This window comes from Tamandua tetradactyla, chromosome 10 (genome assembly GCF_023851605.1).
Source record: "Tamandua tetradactyla isolate mTamTet1 chromosome 10, mTamTet1.pri, whole genome shotgun sequence".
Taxonomy (NCBI): Eukaryota; Metazoa; Chordata; class Mammalia; order Pilosa; family Myrmecophagidae; genus Tamandua; species Tamandua tetradactyla.
In genome coordinates, this window is record NC_135336.1 from 26072271 (window position 1) to 26092754 (window position 20484).

General features: G+C 36.6%; 1 protein-coding gene and 1 pseudogene across 5 annotated transcripts in view; one reads left to right on the forward strand and one right to left on the reverse strand.

Annotated features, from left to right (window-relative positions):
• The window catches only part of GSK3B (glycogen synthase kinase 3 beta), a 283540-nt gene extending 265043 nt beyond the window's left edge, over positions 1–18497 (forward strand). For 4 of the 5 annotated variants that reach the window (XM_077118222.1, XM_077118221.1, XM_077118224.1 and 1 more), the window contains 2 exons: positions 5152–5250; positions 18321–18497. In XM_077118222.1, the coding sequence (XP_076974337.1) occupies positions 5152–5250; positions 18321–18388 (167 nt within the window). In that variant the 3' untranslated portion in view covers positions 18389–18497. Of the gene's footprint in view, positions 1–5151; positions 5251–18320 lie in introns of those variants that run through there. The other variant, XM_077118225.1, reaches the window with a different exon arrangement.
• On the reverse strand, positions 8072–9028 carry LOC143648352 (transmembrane protein 225B pseudogene; annotated as a pseudogene).
• Positions 18498–20484: the final 1987 nt, after the last annotated feature.

The window sequence follows — 20484 nt, forward strand, 5'->3', positions numbered from 1 at the left end:
GGTCAGGAATTTCCTGGGCACTCTGAAATTGTTAGCAAAGAAAAGGAACAGTTATGGTGGGATTATTAGTTTATCTTAAAAAACACATCCAGAAAAGCAATAGTAGAATTTGGTAATATGTGAGATCAAAGTGTACCATCCTAGCATTTGAATTACTATTCAAAAAAAGTACACAGAGGATCAAAATGGCAGAGTGAGAAGCTTTGGAGTTCTGTCTCCCCACCGAAATTTTGGGGTGGAAGGAAAGTTTTAATAATAAATGGTGGTAAAGGTACTGCAACGTTGTGAATGTGATTAATCCCACTGAATGGTATGCTTGGATATGGGTGTGTGGGAAAATGTTTTATATATGTTTCCACAATTTAAAAACTGGATGAACTAAAGAGTTAATGACAATTAAATGCAATACATGATACTGGATGGGCTCCTCAAAGGGAGGAGGAGGACAAAAGGTTCAAAAGGACATTATTGGGACAGAAGGAAAAAATTGGAATACAGAATATAAACCTCATATCAATGTTAAATTTCTTGAACTTGATAACTGCACTTAAGGTGATTACCTAAGTAAGTATCTTTGTTCATAAGAAATATACATGGAAGAAGTATGTCTTCAGGGATTATGATGTATGCAGCTTGCTCTCAAATGTCCAAAAGATAGATAGACAGAAAGAAAGAAGAAAAACGAACGAACAGTGATAGGCCAAAGGTGCAAAATGTTAAAATCAGTATATTTGTGAATCAGGGCTGTAGCAGTTAGGTTCAGGTGTCATCTTGGCCAGGTGGTGGCTGTGGACTTAAATCATCAGCATGTGAATTTCATTCATCTATGGATGATTACATCTGTGGTTGGCCAGGGGAGTGCCTTCTACAGTGAGACTTAAAAGGAGATGTCAGAAGGGAGAAAAGCAGCTCAGCACAATCCAGTACAACTCAGCTTTGAATTTAAAGCCAACACAGATTCAGATGTTTGGAGATACAGAAAGAAATCACCCTGGGGAAAGCTGTTTAAATTCAGAAGCTGAGAGGAAAGGCCAGCAAACATTACCATGTGCCTTCTCATATGACAGAGAAAACCCTGATGAAACCTAGCTGCCTTTCCTCTGAGGAACTGTCACTTTGTGACTAAGTAAATCCCCTTCATAAAAGTCAGTTGTTTCTGGTGTATTGCATTTCATCAGCTTTAGCAAACCAAAACAAGGGGTGGGGGAATAGTATTTTGGAGTTCTCTATAGGGATTGCTTTTGTAACTGTCTTGTAAATTTGAAATTATTTCCTAATAAAAAGTTAAACTTTACAGGTGCTGTACAGTCATTGTTAAGTAGTTTGAACCCTTTTATAAACAGTAAGAAATAACATTTAAGTAAGATGAAAGAAATATTTTAACTATCTAGACAACTACTGGCAATTTCATATATATATATAACAGGCCTAATACACACATAAGGACCTCAGACTACTTGTAGAAGAAAAAGAAAGTCTGCCTCTTGTAGTGACTTTTCTGATAATCTGTCTGATAAGCTCCTTCAGCACTAATAGTGATGATTGATATTACATCACTGTAAGATTAGGCCTGGTCAGTAAAGGGGTTGATTCTTTTTTCTGGATCACATATTGATTGCTACTCTCAAATCTCAACTCTCACACAACAGTTTGAACAAACATGTACCCTCCCCCAGGAACAAAAACCAAAAACAAACAAACAAAAAAGCTAATAAAGTTTCTTACCTGCCCCTTCTTACCAATACATTTGGGAATCTTAAACTTGGAAGAATAGAAACTTTAAGGGAGGCTTGAGGAGGCTTTGTTTTGTTTTTCCATTTAGAAAGATTGCTTTATCAGACAGTTAAGTTTGGTTGAATATATTCAGTTTGTCTTTTCATTGGAATTTTTATGATATGATTTGCAGTAAAATAGCAGTACTTCAAAATTTGGTTAAATGAGTTTAACCATTTGATTGGTTTGTTTCAGTTGGTTGACTCATAGCTATTTTTAAGATAACTTTCCTTTTGTTTAATTTGTGCATCATTGAAATGTTTGATTGTGGAGCAATAGGATTGAAACACCATCAAAACATTCTTCATGTTCCCTAATAACCTGTATGTGGTTTTTGATGAATAGTTTTGTGACATCTGGAATGGGTTGAAGAAATCCTTATAGTCCATTTTCTTTTCTAAACCATGTCTTTGAGGTATCTCAATCTCTCTTATCTTTCCTGCCTTTTCATTCCTCTCACTTTTCCAAAACTAATCCTACTCTCATATTATAGACCTCCTTATTCCCTAATTATCTCCCTCCTGTAAAGACTAGCACATATATTTAGTAAATAATTATTAGCTTACTTTTCACTTTCAATCTCTTCTACATTCACTCCTTCTCTGCCTTCAAGCATACAGTTTCTCTTCCTGATTCTGAAAAGTTCTATTGTTTGGTGCTTCTATTCTCAAAAATATCATTCTGTTCTTGCATTCTTCCACTATAGTTTGTGTCCACACTCACTGTCTCCATTTCCTTACTACTCCTTGCCATGAATAAATAAGATTGGGAGTAAGTAAGTGTTGGGAGTGAAAAATATTTACAGTCATTTTAGACTAATTGTGACAGCCCCATAGAACTGCCTATAGTCTTTTCCCATGAAAGGGACAATGTGTAGTGGAGAGAACAGGACTGCGGCAAGAGCACAAGGAGGCTTCCTGATTCACAGAGGCAAACGCTATGAGAGACAAGTTCTCTGAGGTGGAGAAGAGTGAACAGATGGAAAGAATGAACCTTAAGGAATGCCTCTTAAGGAATAAAAGGACAACAGGGTTTGACTCCAAAAAGTTCACAGAAGTCCCCTCTAAGTATACTCACTGAGAACTCTATAATTAAAACCCAATTTTAGTTGTTTATGAAGTTCCTTTACTTCCCCCTTTTAGTTTGACGAAGCCTCCGGGATCTGGTAGCTTCTCCTGTTTTTTTGCTTTTCTCTTATTTTCTCACTTTATCCTTTCATTTCCTTCATTAGTTACCCCTCTTTCCCAACACAATACCAGAATGACTACTCCTAAGGAAAAACAGGTTGTATTTTTCAAGCCCTGCACCTGTATATGTACATAAATTTATCCTTACCCAGACTAAGATACAAAACTTCCATGACTCTCAACTGGCCATGCAGATACGTAAGATAGGTGATCTGGTAAGAGAGTAAATGAATGGGAAAAAAAATTGACAGCATAGAAAAGAAAGTCTGGGTTGTAAAGTAAAGCGACCACAGACCATTGATACTCAGTTTATTATGAAGATTATTTTAACAGTAGCCTTATCTAAATGTTTTATAGTAAAACCATAGTCATGTTTTCCTCTTTCTGATTTTCTTTCATATATCAGACACATGGTCAGAGAGCTCTTTTAATTTAAAAGTACCCCTAGCTTAATACGTCGACTGGCTTTTTTGCCAGCTTGTGTGTACAGTTGGCCTTCCATTTTCTATTTGTGTTGATCTTATTCTAAGAGAATTACTTTTTTATCTCTAACCTGCGGCTAGCCATTGTTTCATGCTCACGGTATTTGTTGAATGGATGAGTGCATGGATGAATGGGATTTTTTTTTAAGAATAGATTTTAAAGAAGCCTTTCTGTTTTAAAATGTTTTCCCCATAACTGGGATGGTAAATCTGGCTTTATTTTAGGTTAATGAAAAATAACTGTCATATCCTACATTAATATATTTTGTTGCTCTTTTTCCTCAAATCACAAAGTCATTTATCCATGGCAATTACCCTGGGTGCTCTTGCTTTCATAGGTTTAAGATTGTGCATTAAAATTGGACTGAGTTAGAAAAAAAATGCTATTAGATCTAATGATTAGAGCAGTGGTTTTCTAGCTGTCTTCCCAGGGAAGACTTTTATTTGATAAGTTGGACTGCATCCTCTCATTTAATAGAAAAGATAATGAATAGTATTCTCAGTTTTTAGTTTTTCTTTCCATTAATTTTTTTTAAATCATGTATTATTTTATTGCTCTTCTTTACCAGAAATTCAGTACCATTTAATATCTAATGTGGCAAAAACCTTAGATATTTAGGTAATAAGTTTAATAAATCGATATTACCAGGGACTTTGAAACAAAAACGTTTTAAAGCTACTGCTTAAAATTGGAGGGAGAAAAAAGGAGCAGGTGATGGGGAATATCTCCTTAATAGATGTGGGCTCTCCCTTTAGAATGATGAAAATGTTTCGAAACTAGAGAGAAGTGATGGTTGCAGAATATTGTGAACAAGGCCACAAAATTTTATACTTTAAAATGATTAGTTTTATGTTACATGAATTTTGCCTCAATAGAAAAAAACACTATTTCAAAGCTTAAAATTTTAAATTCAGCCATATCTGAAGTTTCAAAATGTATCTCATGACTCAGAGCATAATGTCTTCCTGTAGTAGTACGGTTGTGTAATTATGCCTTCATACTGTAACACTTACTAAAAAGTTAGGCTGTTTACAATTCACAGAGGTAACCTTCCCACCGGCAGGTAAAAGCTCATTTCGAACTTTTTAAAGTAATAAATAATCTTACTGAGTTAAAAACAACATATAATTGAATAAAGACTTTTATTTTTCATAAAAAGCAATGAGGCTTTAAACAGACGTTTCTTAAATCTCGTGTCTTCTAGTGTTCATAGATGTTGTATCTGCCATTGTTTCATAAATGATTGGGCAGGTTGGTCTGTGCATGCTGTTGTATGTGCACGTATGTGCGTGCGTACAGAGACTAAAGTTATGTCCTCTTTGTGTGATGCCATTCCATTGTCCTCAATTCTTGTAGTCAGATACTGTCAGACTAGTGTGGTAAAAACTAATATGCTTATATCAATGAAAGAAGGAAACCCTACCTTATTATCTTACTTTCAAACTTTTGGCCTGTAACTTTCCCCAAGATATCTTTAATTCTCCGACGTACCTTAACTTTACAAGATACTACCTTTGTTACGTACCACATTTATGTGGCGTTTCTCTGTAAATCAGTTACTAGTGCATTGATTTAGTTGGAGGTCTGGAGTTTATCTGTCTCTGTTTGTTAAATCAGTCTTTTAATGCAGTATCTTATCCTTATTGTTATAGTTTCCCATTCATAGTCGAGAGTGCACTCTAACATTTGTGTCTTACCTTTCCTCTAGAACTGTCAAGTAATCCACCTCTGGCTACCATCCTTATTCCTCCTCATGCTCGGATTCAAGCATCTGCTTCAACCCCTACCAATGCCACAGCAGCCTCAGGTGAGGGCACATAAGTCTCTTCTATAAAAATATATTTGATTGCCTCCATTTCATTTCGTTTGATGAATGTGAGCTTTTAGTAGCTTCAGAATATCAAAAACACATTCAAATTTGAATTTAATGTTGCTTTATTTCCCAAAAGCAGAAAACACACCACAGTAACACTTTATGTGTGAGATGTGTGTGTGTGGTATAAATATCTTATAATGTTAAATTCTGTCACTGTAGTCATTATTTGAAGTCATGCTTTTCATAATATTTCTTGACTCATGTGTTAACTGGGATACTTTAGCAAAAAAGCTATCTGTGAAAATGTAATGCTATTGAAGATAATTCACTTTAATTCCATCACCTGAGTGTAAATTATGTTAGCATACCAGAAAGACAGATTTTCAAGAATATAAAATATAGAAATGATATAATTTTAGTATTTGAATTTATCTTTAATGGAATACATTTAATTAAGATTTAGGTTATAGACTCTCCTCTACACTCTGTGCCCCCCCTTCCCACCCCCCATATTTCCTGCATGACTCCCCAGCTAGAGCGAGTGTGTGCTCCTGGGCCTTAGGCAGCTAATGGGCCAATGGTAGGGCCTGTTTAGTGAGGATCACTGTCTTTACACATGTTGTGAACCCTTGAGTAGATTAAAGCTCCTTTAAAGAATGGCTGAATGCTGTCTAAAGTGAAGCTAGAAATATAATAGGACAATTAGAGCTCAGAATTTGGTACCATTTTTCTCCCCTCCTTAAAGCAGATTTCAGGATCAGGCCCGTTTTTGTCTAAGGGTGTTTATAATGTAGGAAACAAAATCATGACCGATTCTTAGCACTCTACAGTAATGGTCAAGATCTATCTTTCTGAATGTCTCCTGTTGGTCCTATCTAATCCTAATCTTTTAGACTGTTGCTAATAACGATTAAAAACATTTCCTACCTTCCTTCCAGGAAAAGCCTGGAAAGAAAGGTGTGTTTTCTGTATCTGTTTCCATCATCATATGCTACCTTGAGAAAGTCATTGGAACTCACTTGGTGACCTATTAGTTTTCTCAATCTGTAAAATGGAATGGCAATGCTATTTAAAGTAATGTAAAACTCAAATATTTGCTGAAATGTGCTTTAAAAATTTTAAATGTAAAAATATAAGATCTTTTTTTCTTCTATGGCCTGTTTCTTTAGATCAAAGACAAAATTGTTTAGATGAACTATTAATAAATTTGATAAATCAACTGGCTCTTGTTAGACTACATTGATTGTTCAGAACATAAAATAAGTCCGAAACCTTAACCAACACATTTACTTGGTGAACTGGCTTCTAGGAGTTTTTTTAGAATTGCTTTCAATTATGTATAAAAATGAAAATTTGTAAGTGCTAAATTTTGGGTAATGTAAAATGATTTTCTTGATATGAGATACTGAGCAAATTAATGATTACAACTAAGTTTTTAGTGTAACCTGACTCTTAATGTTGTTTTAATGCTGTTTTCAGCAGTTTTGAAAAGTATTTAATTCTTAAATTTATATTTTCGTAGCTATTAAATATAAAATGCAAACTAATGTTGGACTTACACACTGAGAGTTTGCCTCAAAGTTGAAGAAAATCAAGAAAGTTAATAGTAGGATGAGATGCATGCCTTGAGTACCCTAATAGCTGTCAAAGAGAATTTCAGACGTTCCTCTGAGGTTCCTAGTGACAAAAGTCCCATTTTCATCAGATAAAAATATGCTGAGGGTTTAGGAGAAAGAAGCAAAAGTATTTTCTTGTTCTGCTGTTTGAGAAGTATTTCTCCCTTAGGGACACAGATTTGATACTATGAGAGACATAGGTAATAAAGTTCTCAGTGTGTAAGTCCAACATTAGTTTGCATTTTATATTTAATAGCTACGAAAATATAAATTTAAGAATTAAATACTTTTCAAAACTGCATTAAAACAACATTAAGAGTCAGGTTACACTAAAAACTTAGTTGTAATCATTAATTTGCTCTTTGACATTAATTCTCTTTGACAGCTATTAGGGTACTCAAGGCATGCATCTCATCCTACTATTAACTTTCTTGATTTTCTTCAACTTTGAGGCAAACTCTCAGTGTGTAAGTCCAACATTAGTTTGCATTTTATATTTAATAGCTACGAAAATATAAATTTAAGAATTAAATACTTTTCAAAACTGCTGAAAACAGCATTAAAACAACATTAAGAGTCAGGTTACACTAAAAACTTAGTTGTAATCATTAATTTGCATTTCTGGGTTTCTCCAGCAAACCAAGAAATAAGAATTCAAGCCACAGTTCCAAACCTTGAAATTCTGAACCTCGAAATTTTTCAGCTGACAAATTTTCAAAGTCAGAATTTCATATCATCCATCTTAGCTATTTTACCACAATGATATATTCCTGAAATGACCCAGGGTGAATTAATTGTCCCTCTCAATTACTAAGTTAGTTAGCTTACTTGAGTTAAGCCAATTTAATGAAAACACACAGTAATATCAATTAGTATATTAGAGCCAGAGGTACTTCTAGTGTGCAATGACAAAACCATATCAACAGTAAAAAAAATAACGCTTACCTGTTTTTGATAGTCCAAGAATGTTCCTCCTAGTCATCTTAAAATGGTTTCAGATCACTAAGATACAGGTTCAAAAGAGAAACATAACCCTGAAATTATCATCTGATCTGTTAAAATACCATTCCAACTGATTCTTAGCACCATTATCAGGTTCTGTCAAACATGTTTATTTCTTTTTTTTTTTTTTTTTAGAGTTCAAAGAATTTTTAACAAATTTCAAAATACAAGCAAGTATGGGGAAGTGGAGGGTTGAGTTGACATTCAAGAAGCTCATCAAAGGTAGAATAGACAGGAGGGTAGGAGGAGCTACAAATACATACACACAGGTACTCACACCACTTGAAGGAGGGTGGAAAGACAGAATATCTTGGACTAAATAACTGTCTCTTCTTTCAGTAGTGTCTCCTTTTGTATTGAGCTCAGTTTTCCTCCCAAACTGTCCTGGTTCTCCAGGTGTGGGATCCCCTGGGTCTCCTCAATCTTCTGGGAAATGGGCAACAGATTGCGGCTAAGGCAGGTTGCTTCTTCAAACAGGCAGATGGTACCAGCCACTACGAACAGAAAGATGCCAACGCCCATGACGTAGTAAGGCCACTGTACCGAGAACTGGGGGGGGGGGGCTGGGCTGCGTCCTCAGCTTCCGGATCTCCAGGGCATGCAGCAACAAGGCCAAGAGGGCACAGGCCCCTGTGAGGAAGCTGACCGAGGCGGACACGATATTGTACCTCCGGATCCTCGGGAAGAGCCGAGACGCGAAGGACACCATGAAGAAGGTTGTGACGAAGGACAGGACGACTGCGGACAGCAGGAACATCCGGCCAAGTAGGATGTAAATGGATAAGGGTCGAGGCTTCCAGCACTTGATATGGAAGCAGTTCTCAAACAGGCCACTGAAATACTCTTCGTGCGACTCCTCGCTTGTGAGCCGTACCCAGAAGGGAAAGATGGAGACCAACAGGATAAGCAGGTAGCCCAGGGAGGTCAAGGCTGGGGCTATGGCCCAGGTAAACCCCTTCAGGTGCCTGTCGTCTAAGGTCAGCATCACTGGACGTGGCATGCCTGGCAGATGCTAACCGTGAGGATTCAGGGACGAAAAACCAACAGGAGCTCCCACGTTCTTTTTAACTTCCGTCCCCGGCTGCAGTCACCTGGCGTTGGGGCTACCTCGCAGCCCGGCCTCGCTCACACGTGGGCCAACGGGGTGGGGGTGGGGGTGGGGGGGCCCGGCTCAGCCATCGCGGGCGGGCTGACTTCGGGTGAGTTACTTCCTCCCGGGCCTCAGTTTCCTCATCTGTAAAACTGGAACGGTGTCCCTCCTCTGCAGGACTGCCGAGGAAACGGCGGCCACAACCCGAGCTTGGCAGAAGACCCGAGGTTCTGGGAAAACTCCCACATGTTTGTTTCTTGATCATCAAGATCATCAAAATACAGAGACTCCTACATGAGTGCCTCAGAAGCTTTTTATATTGTTCATAATGGGCTTGAAAAAGAATGTAGTTTTCCAAGATTTATGCTGATCTGGGAGCAAAGTTCAGTCCTAAAGTAGACTGGATAAAAGTAGAAGAAAAACAAAGCAGATTGACAAAGATGCATCAACCATGATCGTATTAACTATATTATCATGAAATAAGCTTTGAAATCTAGTCAATTCTTGTTGTTAACCAAAACTATTAAGTGGCTTTCAGATATTAGGTCTCGTAAATGTTAAATATATTGTAGACCGAAATCTTGATTTATTCTCTATATTACTGCTTCTGGACAAGCTGAGAAAAATAGACATACTCTTTTTCAGATTGTGACCTAAAGTCATATTTAGATTATTTGGAGATGTGATTAATTTGTTATTCACTAGCCTTTCCAAAGGAGCTATGGCCAGTATAGTGAAATATTACAATGATAGTTTTATTTTTTCTCCCTTTCTTAAAAGTCTTAAAGATGGTACATCTATCAATTTTGATCACATTAATACTGAGGGAACTGTTTTTACAGATGTTTAAACTACCTTTCCTTGTGTGTGTTCAAGTTTCAAATTGTAACAGGAGATGAATTGATAAAAACCTTTTGGAAAACATTATGATATATATATATATATATATATGTATGTATAGCAAGAGCCATCAGAGTTCATACTTTTTAATATACTAATCCCACTTTAGGGAATTTAACTGTAAGATAAATCTATTAGAAATTTAAAAGGCACATGTAGAAACTTGAATGATTGTATAATAACCAAAACCAAAAGAAGAACCAATCTAATCTGAACGGTCAAGTATAGGAAACTCAGTACATTGTGGAATTTCCATCTTTATGTATCCATAAAAATAATTATTGTGAAGTTTTAAATGTTTGTGGAAATAGTCATCCTAATTTATGTAGGGAAGATCTAAAAATCTTATGAACCATGTCAGTAACTATGCTGAAATGTGTGTTTGCATATGGATAGAAGCTAGATAGAAATATATAACAATTAAAACAGTTGTGTTAAATTAGTGAGTACTAATGTTGTTGGGTTTTCCCCCCCCAAAAAAACTTTCATTCTTTTAAGATAACTAGGTTTATAGTGGATCGTGTCTCTGATTAACATGGGAATCTCTTGAAAAATACATATACTACTCTGTCCATAAACATGATTTCTTACTTTGATTTTAAAAAAATAGGAAAAGAATTCTGATTTTCTCCATACTCGAAGTGGACCATCTCATACACTTTATTTAGAGAGACCATTCATCTGGACCATCTAGCGTAATCTTGAGATACTGTAGTTTTTTCACAGTATAGAGCTTCTGGTCCAATGCTGATTATAGACTTTGAGACACATTAGGGAATTTTAACCAAACCAGTTTTCTCTATTTGTTTTGTATATTGGTCTTCTGAGTAAGATTTCTTCCATGCAATGGTTCTTCTATTAAAACAAATTTGAGAACCACTGATTTTATTTCACCCATTTATTGCCTACTGAGGACTGATAATCTATCCCATGTTTATGTATATTCAGTAGCTGGAAGCTAATTACTATAAGAATGGGGCTTTCCATCCGTAAATCACTGTTAGAAAGTTAATCCTTTTCTCTCCCTAAAATTTGTCCCCCTATATTTTCTTCTACTGAATGATCCTAGCCCTGGGATTATTTATAACTAGCCCAGTCCTTCTAAGCAAAAGTCCTTCAAAATCATGATGGCAAAAATGCCTTCTATACTAATAAGAATTTCAAATCTTAGTCTGGATATGTTCTAATGTGTCATGGTAATGGGTTTTCTATACAGTTATGGCACATGTACGTTTTATATACATGTTAAATTTTTGCATCTATCCAAGCAATAAAATTTACCAAGCAGGACAAGGCAGGGCCGCCTACAAGAGATTTTTTGCTTTTAACCAGGTTACTAATCAGATATTTTAAATGAGACTAGACAAGGCTTACTAGACATTATTCTTTGGTGGTTTCTGGGTGATTAGTCATCCATGTTGTTCTCTTAGCTACGGGCCAACCCTACAATACTTCGTAAAATGCTTTGCTGATGTTGAGAAAACTTCACCTTTTTCTTTTAAAAAAGTAACCCTATCAGAGATGAAGCACAATCTGTGCTTTGTTCTTTTTTATACTCAGGGAAATTTCTAGTGCCTTTATTTATATAAACTGCAGATTTTAAATATCCATTTTAGAATTTGTTTTTTGGACATTTAAAACATGTAGATTGCCCTCACCTTCCTTCGACAACATTTTGTTTATTAGGATTTTTATTATATCCTTCCCAAGTTGAAAGGGGAATTATGATAGGAAGGGAACAAGGTCTGTCTTCTCTATCATTTTATCTGGTCAGAGGACTAAACTTCTTAATCTTGTGATCTTGCTCTGAAACACTCTTACTCTTACCTTATTTAAACCTATTCTGGCCTATTCTTCAGATTCCCATTGTTATTTTTATTCTTGCTTGATTATGTGCTGTTCTTAAAGCTATACATTTTTAAAATAATAAACTCATCAGAGAAAATCTTGTTTGCCTGGGTTTTTTAGTTTTCTCTTTAGTTTACGTTCAGATCCTTTGCAATTAGTTGGTCAGAATTTGCTTCATAATTTTCAGTTTCTTGTCAATCCTTAGCCCTTTTTGAAGACTCTAGCCACAAAACCATACGTATTTGTTCTCTAGAGCTTTTTTTAAATTCATTTTGCTAAAACCTGTGGTTCATATGTAAGCACAGTGGTCCCTTTCCTTACTTTTGCATTTGATACCCTAGATATTCTGTCACCTTCTATATTACCAGCCAATTCTTTCTAGTTGGGCTGAATTAAGCCCAGAATAATCATTTCTCCCATTATTTATTTATTTCCACTGTTTTAGGAGAGATGAAATGTTAACCAAATTGTCAGTTCATCAGATGCTTTACTTAAATGAATGCTACCATTCTCCTTCCCAAATGCTGTCATTTCCTTTGCCTTTTTGCCGGTTCTGCAATGTACTTTGGGAAAGCTATATCCATATCCTGTCTGGTTATATAATCTGCAGTCAGTGTCTTTCTAACCCTGCCCATTCTGTTTTTCTTCTCTTTATCTTAACTCAGATGTGTGTAGAATTTCATATAAGTATAGAATTTTAAAATATGTATAATAATTTGTGATACTTTTTCTATTAAAGACAGTTTTTGTTTTGTTTTTTAATGGGCTTATGTTATTTTGGATTTTGGAGGTGGGGATATATGACTATATAAATGTTCTGTATTTGTAGTCTAAGCCTCCTCTATAACTTATTTAATTCCTTGTTCTTAGACACTTGGGTTGTATCCAAGTTCTGTTTTGTTTTGTTTACTGTTCTGAAAAGTCCTTTGAAAATATCTTTGCATAGAGCCATGCTTAATTTCTCTTAAAATAATTTCGATTAGTAGAATTGCTAAATCAGAAGATACGAGGAATTTTAAAGTTTTTGGTGCATCTGTCATCAAATTGCATCCCAGAAAGCTTGTGCCATTTTGCACTCCCCACTGGCAGTACAAGTACTTTTCCATTTTCCCGTTACCTTAGCACCAGCCAACCCAGAGTGGGATTGGGGAATATGCAGAGTGCATATGTATACTCTCATATTTTTAGGCATTGCCAACTTGGTAGCCAAGGAATTTGTATACCACCTTTAGATACAATACTGTACCCATTTCCTCCTGTTGACTCTCTGTTTGAAATATAGACTTCCATCCCGTTATAGTTTGACGAATTCAGCAACACCAGTGGAATTGTATGTATCTGTGTTAAGGTTCCAAGTTCACTTTCATAGGTTTGTATATAGATATGTAGAATCTAACCAGCTTAGTCATTTTTCACCGAAACAGTACAAGGCATCACTTCTAGATTATTTCTTTCTATGCAAAACATATTCTCTTCTGTTAAGTCAGAATTTTTATCTGGGTTCTTCCACACACACCCTCCAAAGTAATGTGAAAATCTTGATTAAATTGATAAATATCCTGTTGACCTTCTTCTGGGTGTTCCTTGATATACTCAGTTCCTTACCTGAAGTCACCTGGTTTATTCCCATGCCTTTTTATTATTTATTCCTAAATTAGATCTTTCAACTTAAAGAAAGGTTAAAAATGTCACCTGTGTTTCCCTGGCCTTCACTACCCTAAGCAGCCTAGTCTCTTGATTAAAATGGACTCTGCTCTTGAGCTCACAGGCAACTGAGACCTCTCCACTCTTGGCAAATCAAATATAGACAGTCTTGTTGACAGGCCCTCCAGGTTTCCTGGTGGATGGGTTGGTGCACTGGCATCTGAATTTCAGTTCTAGTTTTTCAGTGACTGAAGGCCTGCTTGGTGAATGTGCCACATCATTTCCCCTGAATAATATGAAAAGAAAGCTGATGATGCTTTGATGAGATGTCCCCTCCCTGCCCCCATTATTTCACAAAATGTTAATATAATAAGTCATTATAAAGAGAAAAATGAAAGTTGTCCTTCTCCTTATAGGTGGTACTTTGATTTCAGTAATGTAAGATTTGATTTCAATTTAAATATAAACTCAGAGTATACCTTTGATTCTCTGTAATGGTTTTGTTTATTCATGTGTCAGTTAATAACACTAATATCTGAGATATAGTTTTATAGTAGAGGCAGTTTCCCTTAGAGCAGTGTGAATAGGACCATCCTAAATTAGCTACATAGTATAAATAATATATTATGTCCCAGGCTGGTGAAATTTTATTTTTTAGAGGAATTGGCCTCTCGTGAGATATTTCTATTATAAAAGGAGTATCCTCTCTATGTAGAAACACACATAAAATGAGCTTGAGAGAAATTGGTGGGGGTTGTCATAAAGAAAAAAAGGGGAAATAGTATACTTAAAGTTCCCAAGTATACTTAAAACGTATATACAAAACACAAAAAGGCTAATTTAATATATCTGAAATAGGCCTTTCTACTAATATGCTAATAATAAAAACATTAAGAATTAAATCATTTTGTAGCTATTGAGAAATTGAAATATGTTTAGGACAAATAAGGAACTTAGTTTTTACTTTTATTAATTTGAATTTAAATAGCCACATGTAGCTACCATATTGGAGAATATAGATAGAACATTATCATCATTGTAAAAAGTTATTTTGGATATGAACATTTCTATAATATAAGAAGGCTTTAACTTTTATAGCCCATTAGTTCTGGAATACTGACCCATGATATTAGAGCCTTTGGAGCCCCCTCCACCTATGCTTATTCTCAGTCCCCTCCTCTCAAACTGTTTTCTCTTCTACTCTTATTTAAACCCTTTGGCAAAAAGTTTATAAATGTGAGCTCTCCATTTATTTTTCCTTTCGACCCCCCATTTGTACATTTTCTCAGCCACATTTGGAGGGAGAATGAACAGAACTTCCTCCCTCCAAATGTCCAGATACAGTGGACATACAGAGAAAGGGAAAGCAAGTAATCGAGGCTGGAATGTCCAGATTTATTATCTGAGGCATTGACCATCAAATCCATGGTTCTGTTATCTAACGCCTTTACAGATGTCTGAGAATCTGGGTGAAAAAAACAACTATGGATTCTTTCCTAGAAAAAAGGGATTGTATCAGATAGAAAATTTTACATGTAAAAATTTATTCTAGGACAAAAATCACAGTATCAAGGACTCTGTTGGGAAACTTGATACCCCAGGATCTACCATTGTCTTCAGTGTAGGATTATGCAAGTTGTCATAAGTCACACAAAATAGAATTGGTTTTAATACATGCACAGATACCCTTTGCAACATCTGGTACAAAAGCCATAGAAGCATGGACTGTTCTCAGAGTTGGGAGGAAGAGTTGATCATCTGATGCAATGTTCTTTGTCTTGTACAGTTTTTTAGGAGCATGTTTAACTGTTATAGAGGCGCTTGGTCAGTGATGCTCTCATAGGTTTATGAGCACAAACCCTAACCGGTGTATAAGTATGTATTAATTATATGTTGCTGCATATCAAGTTACCCCAAAAGTTAGCAACTTAAAACAAGAGTAAACATTTGTAGTTTCACCCAGTTTACATTGGCAGAAATTCAGAATTGGCCTAGCTGGATGATTCTGGGTCAGAGTCCCACATGAGGTTGCAGTGAAGAGGTTAGCTAGGGCTGTAGTCATCTGAAGGCTTGCCTGTGGCCGGAAGAATCTGTTTCTAGGATGGCTCATTTATGTGCCTGGCAAATTGGTGCTGGCTGTATGCAGCAGGCCTCAGTACCTCACCATGAGATCTCTCCATGGTACTACTTAAGTGTCTCACAATATGGCAGCTGGCTTCCCTAAGAGCAGATGATCCAAGAGACAGGGTAAAGTGGAAGCCACGGTGTCTCTGATGTCCTAACCTTAGAAGGCACACATTATTTCTGCAGTATCCTACTGGTTATCCAAGTCAACACCATTTAGTGTATACAGGGACTACCAGAAGGCATGGCTGCCAAAAGATGTATCAGTCATTGGGGCTATCTTGGAAGGTGGTGACCACAACATGTAAGAATGATCTTTATACCTTCCCATCTTTCCTTTCTATCCCCAAAGTTGATCATTCTTTCTATTTCCCCTCATATTCATCCTTGTTTTTTTCCTGTAGCAGCATCACAAAAATAGCATTGAGTAATGGTTTCCAGGAAGCTTCTAAGCCAGTGATATATCAGCTCTTTAGTTGTTTCCAGAGCAATTGTATGTCGATACCCTATACAGATTATTTAAAAATTAGAAAATAAAATAACCATACTCTCAGTTCTTCTTATCATAAGTTCAGTAGTGCATTTCAATGTAGTGGTTATTTTAATAGAAATGGGCCTCTAGAAATCAGTGGATTATATAGTGGTTAGGTTTAAATCAAAATCCCCTGAAATTCCTTTCTCCCTTTACTAGGAAATCTTTTTTGCTGGTTCTTGCTGCCCATAAAGGTCATCATTATCCTCTGTGCTGCCCCTCTACTCAGTTTTCCCACTTGTTCCGTTGGACCCATTACTTAGTCTCTTTGTGCCTTTGTTTTCCTATTCAAAAATGGGAGCAAAAATTATACTTGTTTCTTGGGATTATTGTGTGGGCTAAATGATATGCCTGTAAAGCACTTAGTATGGCATCTGACCCATTGATAAGTATTCAGATGCTAATAGCTGCTGTCACTGATATTTATCGTTGTTGCAGTGGTGGTGATAATGATTACTGCAGTCAAACTCAGTTACAAACATGTGTTTTTAGATGTCTCTTTCACCCTTCCATTTATTGAACAATTATTGTAAGCCAGGTTCTAGGCTAAGCATTTGATAGGCCTTATATCATAGGCTATGGCATAGTCTCCATTTTACAGATGAGAAATCTAAGAAGGAGTTAAGTTAAATAACTTGCTCCAAAATCCATAGCTAGTAAGTGATACAGGTATACTTCACATTCAATAAATGTTTGTGGAATTAGATTAACTTTTAAGGAAGATGTCAAAAGATACATAAAGGGAATGCAAAGAGATGCAAAATGAGCTTTGCTGTTTTTTAAAGAATTGCCCTTATAGATGTTTGAAAGGTTTTATAAGCTACAATAAACTTTGAAATCCAGTGACAAGTTGTCATAATTTTAAATTAATGAACATTTTAATTAAGAAAGCCCATACTGATTCTGTTTAAGTTATGTAAATTGAATTTACAGAATAACAATGACAACAAAGTAAACATGTACGAAGATTTGTTTCTTGGGTTATTTCTAAAAAAGTGGTAATTCGTGTTACCTTGTTTCCTTGTTCTTCAGCTAGTTTATTCCTAGCCACTGCTTGGTGAGCAACTCCCACTTTACCTGACAAGGGCCAATGCCCTTGTCTATCTGCTCATCTTTTTTTGTGGAACTGAGGAGCTTACAAAAAGCAGCTTCATTCATTCCATAAGCTAGCTGGTCTGTTAGAACTACTATTGAGCAGTGAGTTTGTAGAACCTACTATTTCTTTGTTTTTGCTTTACCTCTTTGTTTCTTGCTGTAGTTCAGAATTTTAAAGTAGAAAGATCCAAGACCAAAAGTATTCAGCCATGACATTGGTTACTCCATGGTCTGCTCATCATAGGCATAGGAAAGCTACAATCCTTTCAGTCTCAGAAAGAGGAAATCTTCTTGGTCAGTTTTTTGGTGTCACATCCTTGATGGCCAAGGGTTGTTTGTCTCCTAGAGAGAAAGAGCTTTTGAAAGTGCCCACCTTGCTCAGGACTTAGCATGAAGTCTTTGGGAGAAAATTTGGCCCAGAGAACATTCCCAGCCATTGTATGTGATGGCAAGGATGCACCTTGACTAGCCACTGAAACAGCAGTTCATTGTACAGCCAGGTTGGAGAGCCAATCTGTATACAAATTAGATGTTTATGTAAATGTTAATGGTACTATGAAATTATAATGAGCCTTAGAAGAGGGGAGCGGAAAGCCTAAGTTTAGTTGTTCAGCTGTACATGTTCAAAGGATTCAGCAAAGAAATATCAGTGTCATGGTAATTGAATATAATATGTTTTACGTAATTGAATAAACAAATTGATACTACAATGGCTATTTCTTCTTTGCTGGTTGTCTCCCATTTCTATGAATAATGAAAAGAGTAACTACTTGGAAAGCAAAAAACAGAGTTTGATTTTCTACAGTACTCCTACCTATCATCAGTGACCCATGTTACTTTCATTGCTTCCGCCCATTTATTGACTTAAAGGATGGTATATTTTACCGTGGTTCAGAATTTTTAGTAAGTTTTCCCAGCTGGGTACTGTTCATTTATTTTCAAGTGAACTAGACTCCAGCTGGGTGTTCATGCACTGCTGATCCCAGCTGTAGCAAGGGCTTTAACAGAAATGGACTCTGGCTCTCTGAGTCTGTATTCAAAGATACTATCTTCCCTATACCAGGGTCATGCCTATGGCAACATTTAAAACAACATCCCAGATAAAGCTTGGAAGGCCACCACAGCACTGTCTGCAGTTGAGGCAACATAATTGTTTTCTTTGGGATGTTCTAGCATTGCTCATGTTTCTCTTGGGATTTCTGATTTACAGATGCTAATGCTGGAGACCGTGGACAGACCAATAATGCCGCTTCCGCATCTGCTTCCAACTCCACCTGAACAGTCCCAAGCAGCCAGCTGCACAGGAAAAACCACCAGTTACTTGAGTGTCACTCAGCAACACTGGTCACGTTTGGAAAGAAAATTAAAAAGAGAAAAAAAACCTGTTCATTTTAGTGTTCAGTTTTTTTTATTGTTGTTCTTATTTAACCTTGTAAAATATCTATAAATACAAACCAGTTTCATTGTATTCACACTTTGAGGGAGATCCAGGGGGTGGGCCAGGTTATAGGGAGGGGGAAAGCAGAGCACTAGAACACCCAGTCTCTCTTCCAGGACAATCTTTCTTTTTTTTTTTTTTTAACAAAGTCTGCTGTTGTATACTTTAAAACAAGACTCCTGCCTCATGACCCTTCCACAAAAGAAGAAAACCTTTTCTGTGTTGAAATGTTCTTAAACCTTGTTTTCTTTTGAAGTCAAGTGTAAGACTTTGGTATAGTACACAGCTTGAAATTGGTTGGGAGCTTAGCAGGTGTAATTCAGTGGGGACTTAAATGTCACTTGTAAAATTAATCCATATCCTTGGGTATTGAAGACTTGCCTTTGGCACGTTGGTGGCAGGTGTGGCAGACAAAAAGAAAATGTGTATCATTCATAACCCAGGGAGGTAAATAAAGTTTGAAATTATAAGGGGAAGATTCTTAATTGATTTGTTTTAATTTTGCATTCTTAATCCATGCTAGTGGTGAAGAAGCTCATATAGGAGGCTGTCAGAGGAGGCGCAAGCAGAATTCTGGCAAGCTCTAGGGTGGCTCTTTGTTGGCCTGACCAAAGGTTCTCTGCAAATCTTTGTACAATTTTGAACTAGTCAGCTAGAAGGAGACTAAGGGTGTTGGGCAGGCAGCTCCAGCTGCAGAGGCGAAAAGCAGATGAGCTAGAGAAAGGGGACAGGCCAAGGACTCTTTGGCAGATCTCACCACTGTGAATGAATTTTTCCAGAATTTTTTTTTCTCAAGTTGCTTGCCTTGGAAAGATAACTCGAAAGGACACTATAGTTAAATAATGTGAACTATAACAGTCTACTGGTTTTATTTTCATGTTTTTTAATTAAAAATTGAGCTTGCAGAAAATTGCCACATTTTACACATAGCTCTAACTTTGAATCCAAATCTAGAATCTGTATTTAATTTCAGCTCTTTTTAACCTCATGCTTTTAAAATTTTATTTATTGATGCATGTCAGATAGGCCGTTACGAATTTAGATCCTAGGAATACTAAAAATTACACATCAAAATGATATAACCGTCACCTGTACCTGCTGAATTTATAAGAAAGCTAATTAAGTATATAAATGTGTGTATATGTTAAATATACATATATTCAGTACTGCCTTTACTTTTTTGTCTACAGTATCAAAACTGGTTGAAGCATGAGAAAAGAATGTTTCCCCTTATACCCAGTTAAGAGTTTTTGTTCTGTTTTCTTTGTATATCAGTGAATGGTGTAAGAATCAAAGTCTCTGTTTTTTAAGAAAATAGCAATATTCTTTGGAAAGCAGGGAGAATTGAAGGATTATGTTTGCAATGAGGAAATAGATTTTCACAACTAGTTTGTTTTATACTTTTAAGGTTGGCATCTATGTGGGCCTTATATACTCTAAAATAAACCTTAGTCACCTTGGTGCTTATGGGCCATTACTTGACCTAAGAATCTTTAAGGCACAATCAGTTGTACTTTACATTTAAAGATTACTTGAGTGATGGCCGCCTTTCCCTTCTCCCAACTCCCTCCCCACATACCTTCCACGGTTAGCTGATAACTGTAGGGCTGCAGAGCTGAGCCCAGGTTGTGTGTAACCTCCTTCACCCTCTTGGGTTGCCACCTTGGGTCGTATTAGGGGTCTCACTCTCCCAGTGGTTTGAAAGTGGGGTCTCTTGGCAGCCTCATGCAGGCCCCACCCAGCACCCTGTCCTGCTTCTTAGCACCAGTGTGTATGACTCTTCAAGGGAGCCATGCTGCCTGCTGACACGAAAGTACCCAGAAAGACAACTGTGGGCCATCCTAGTTTTCACTCACTGTTTCACTAAGCTGTAAGGCCACAGAAGGGATTTCTTAAACCTCTGGTTATATTAGAGTTCATGAGAAAGAAAACATAC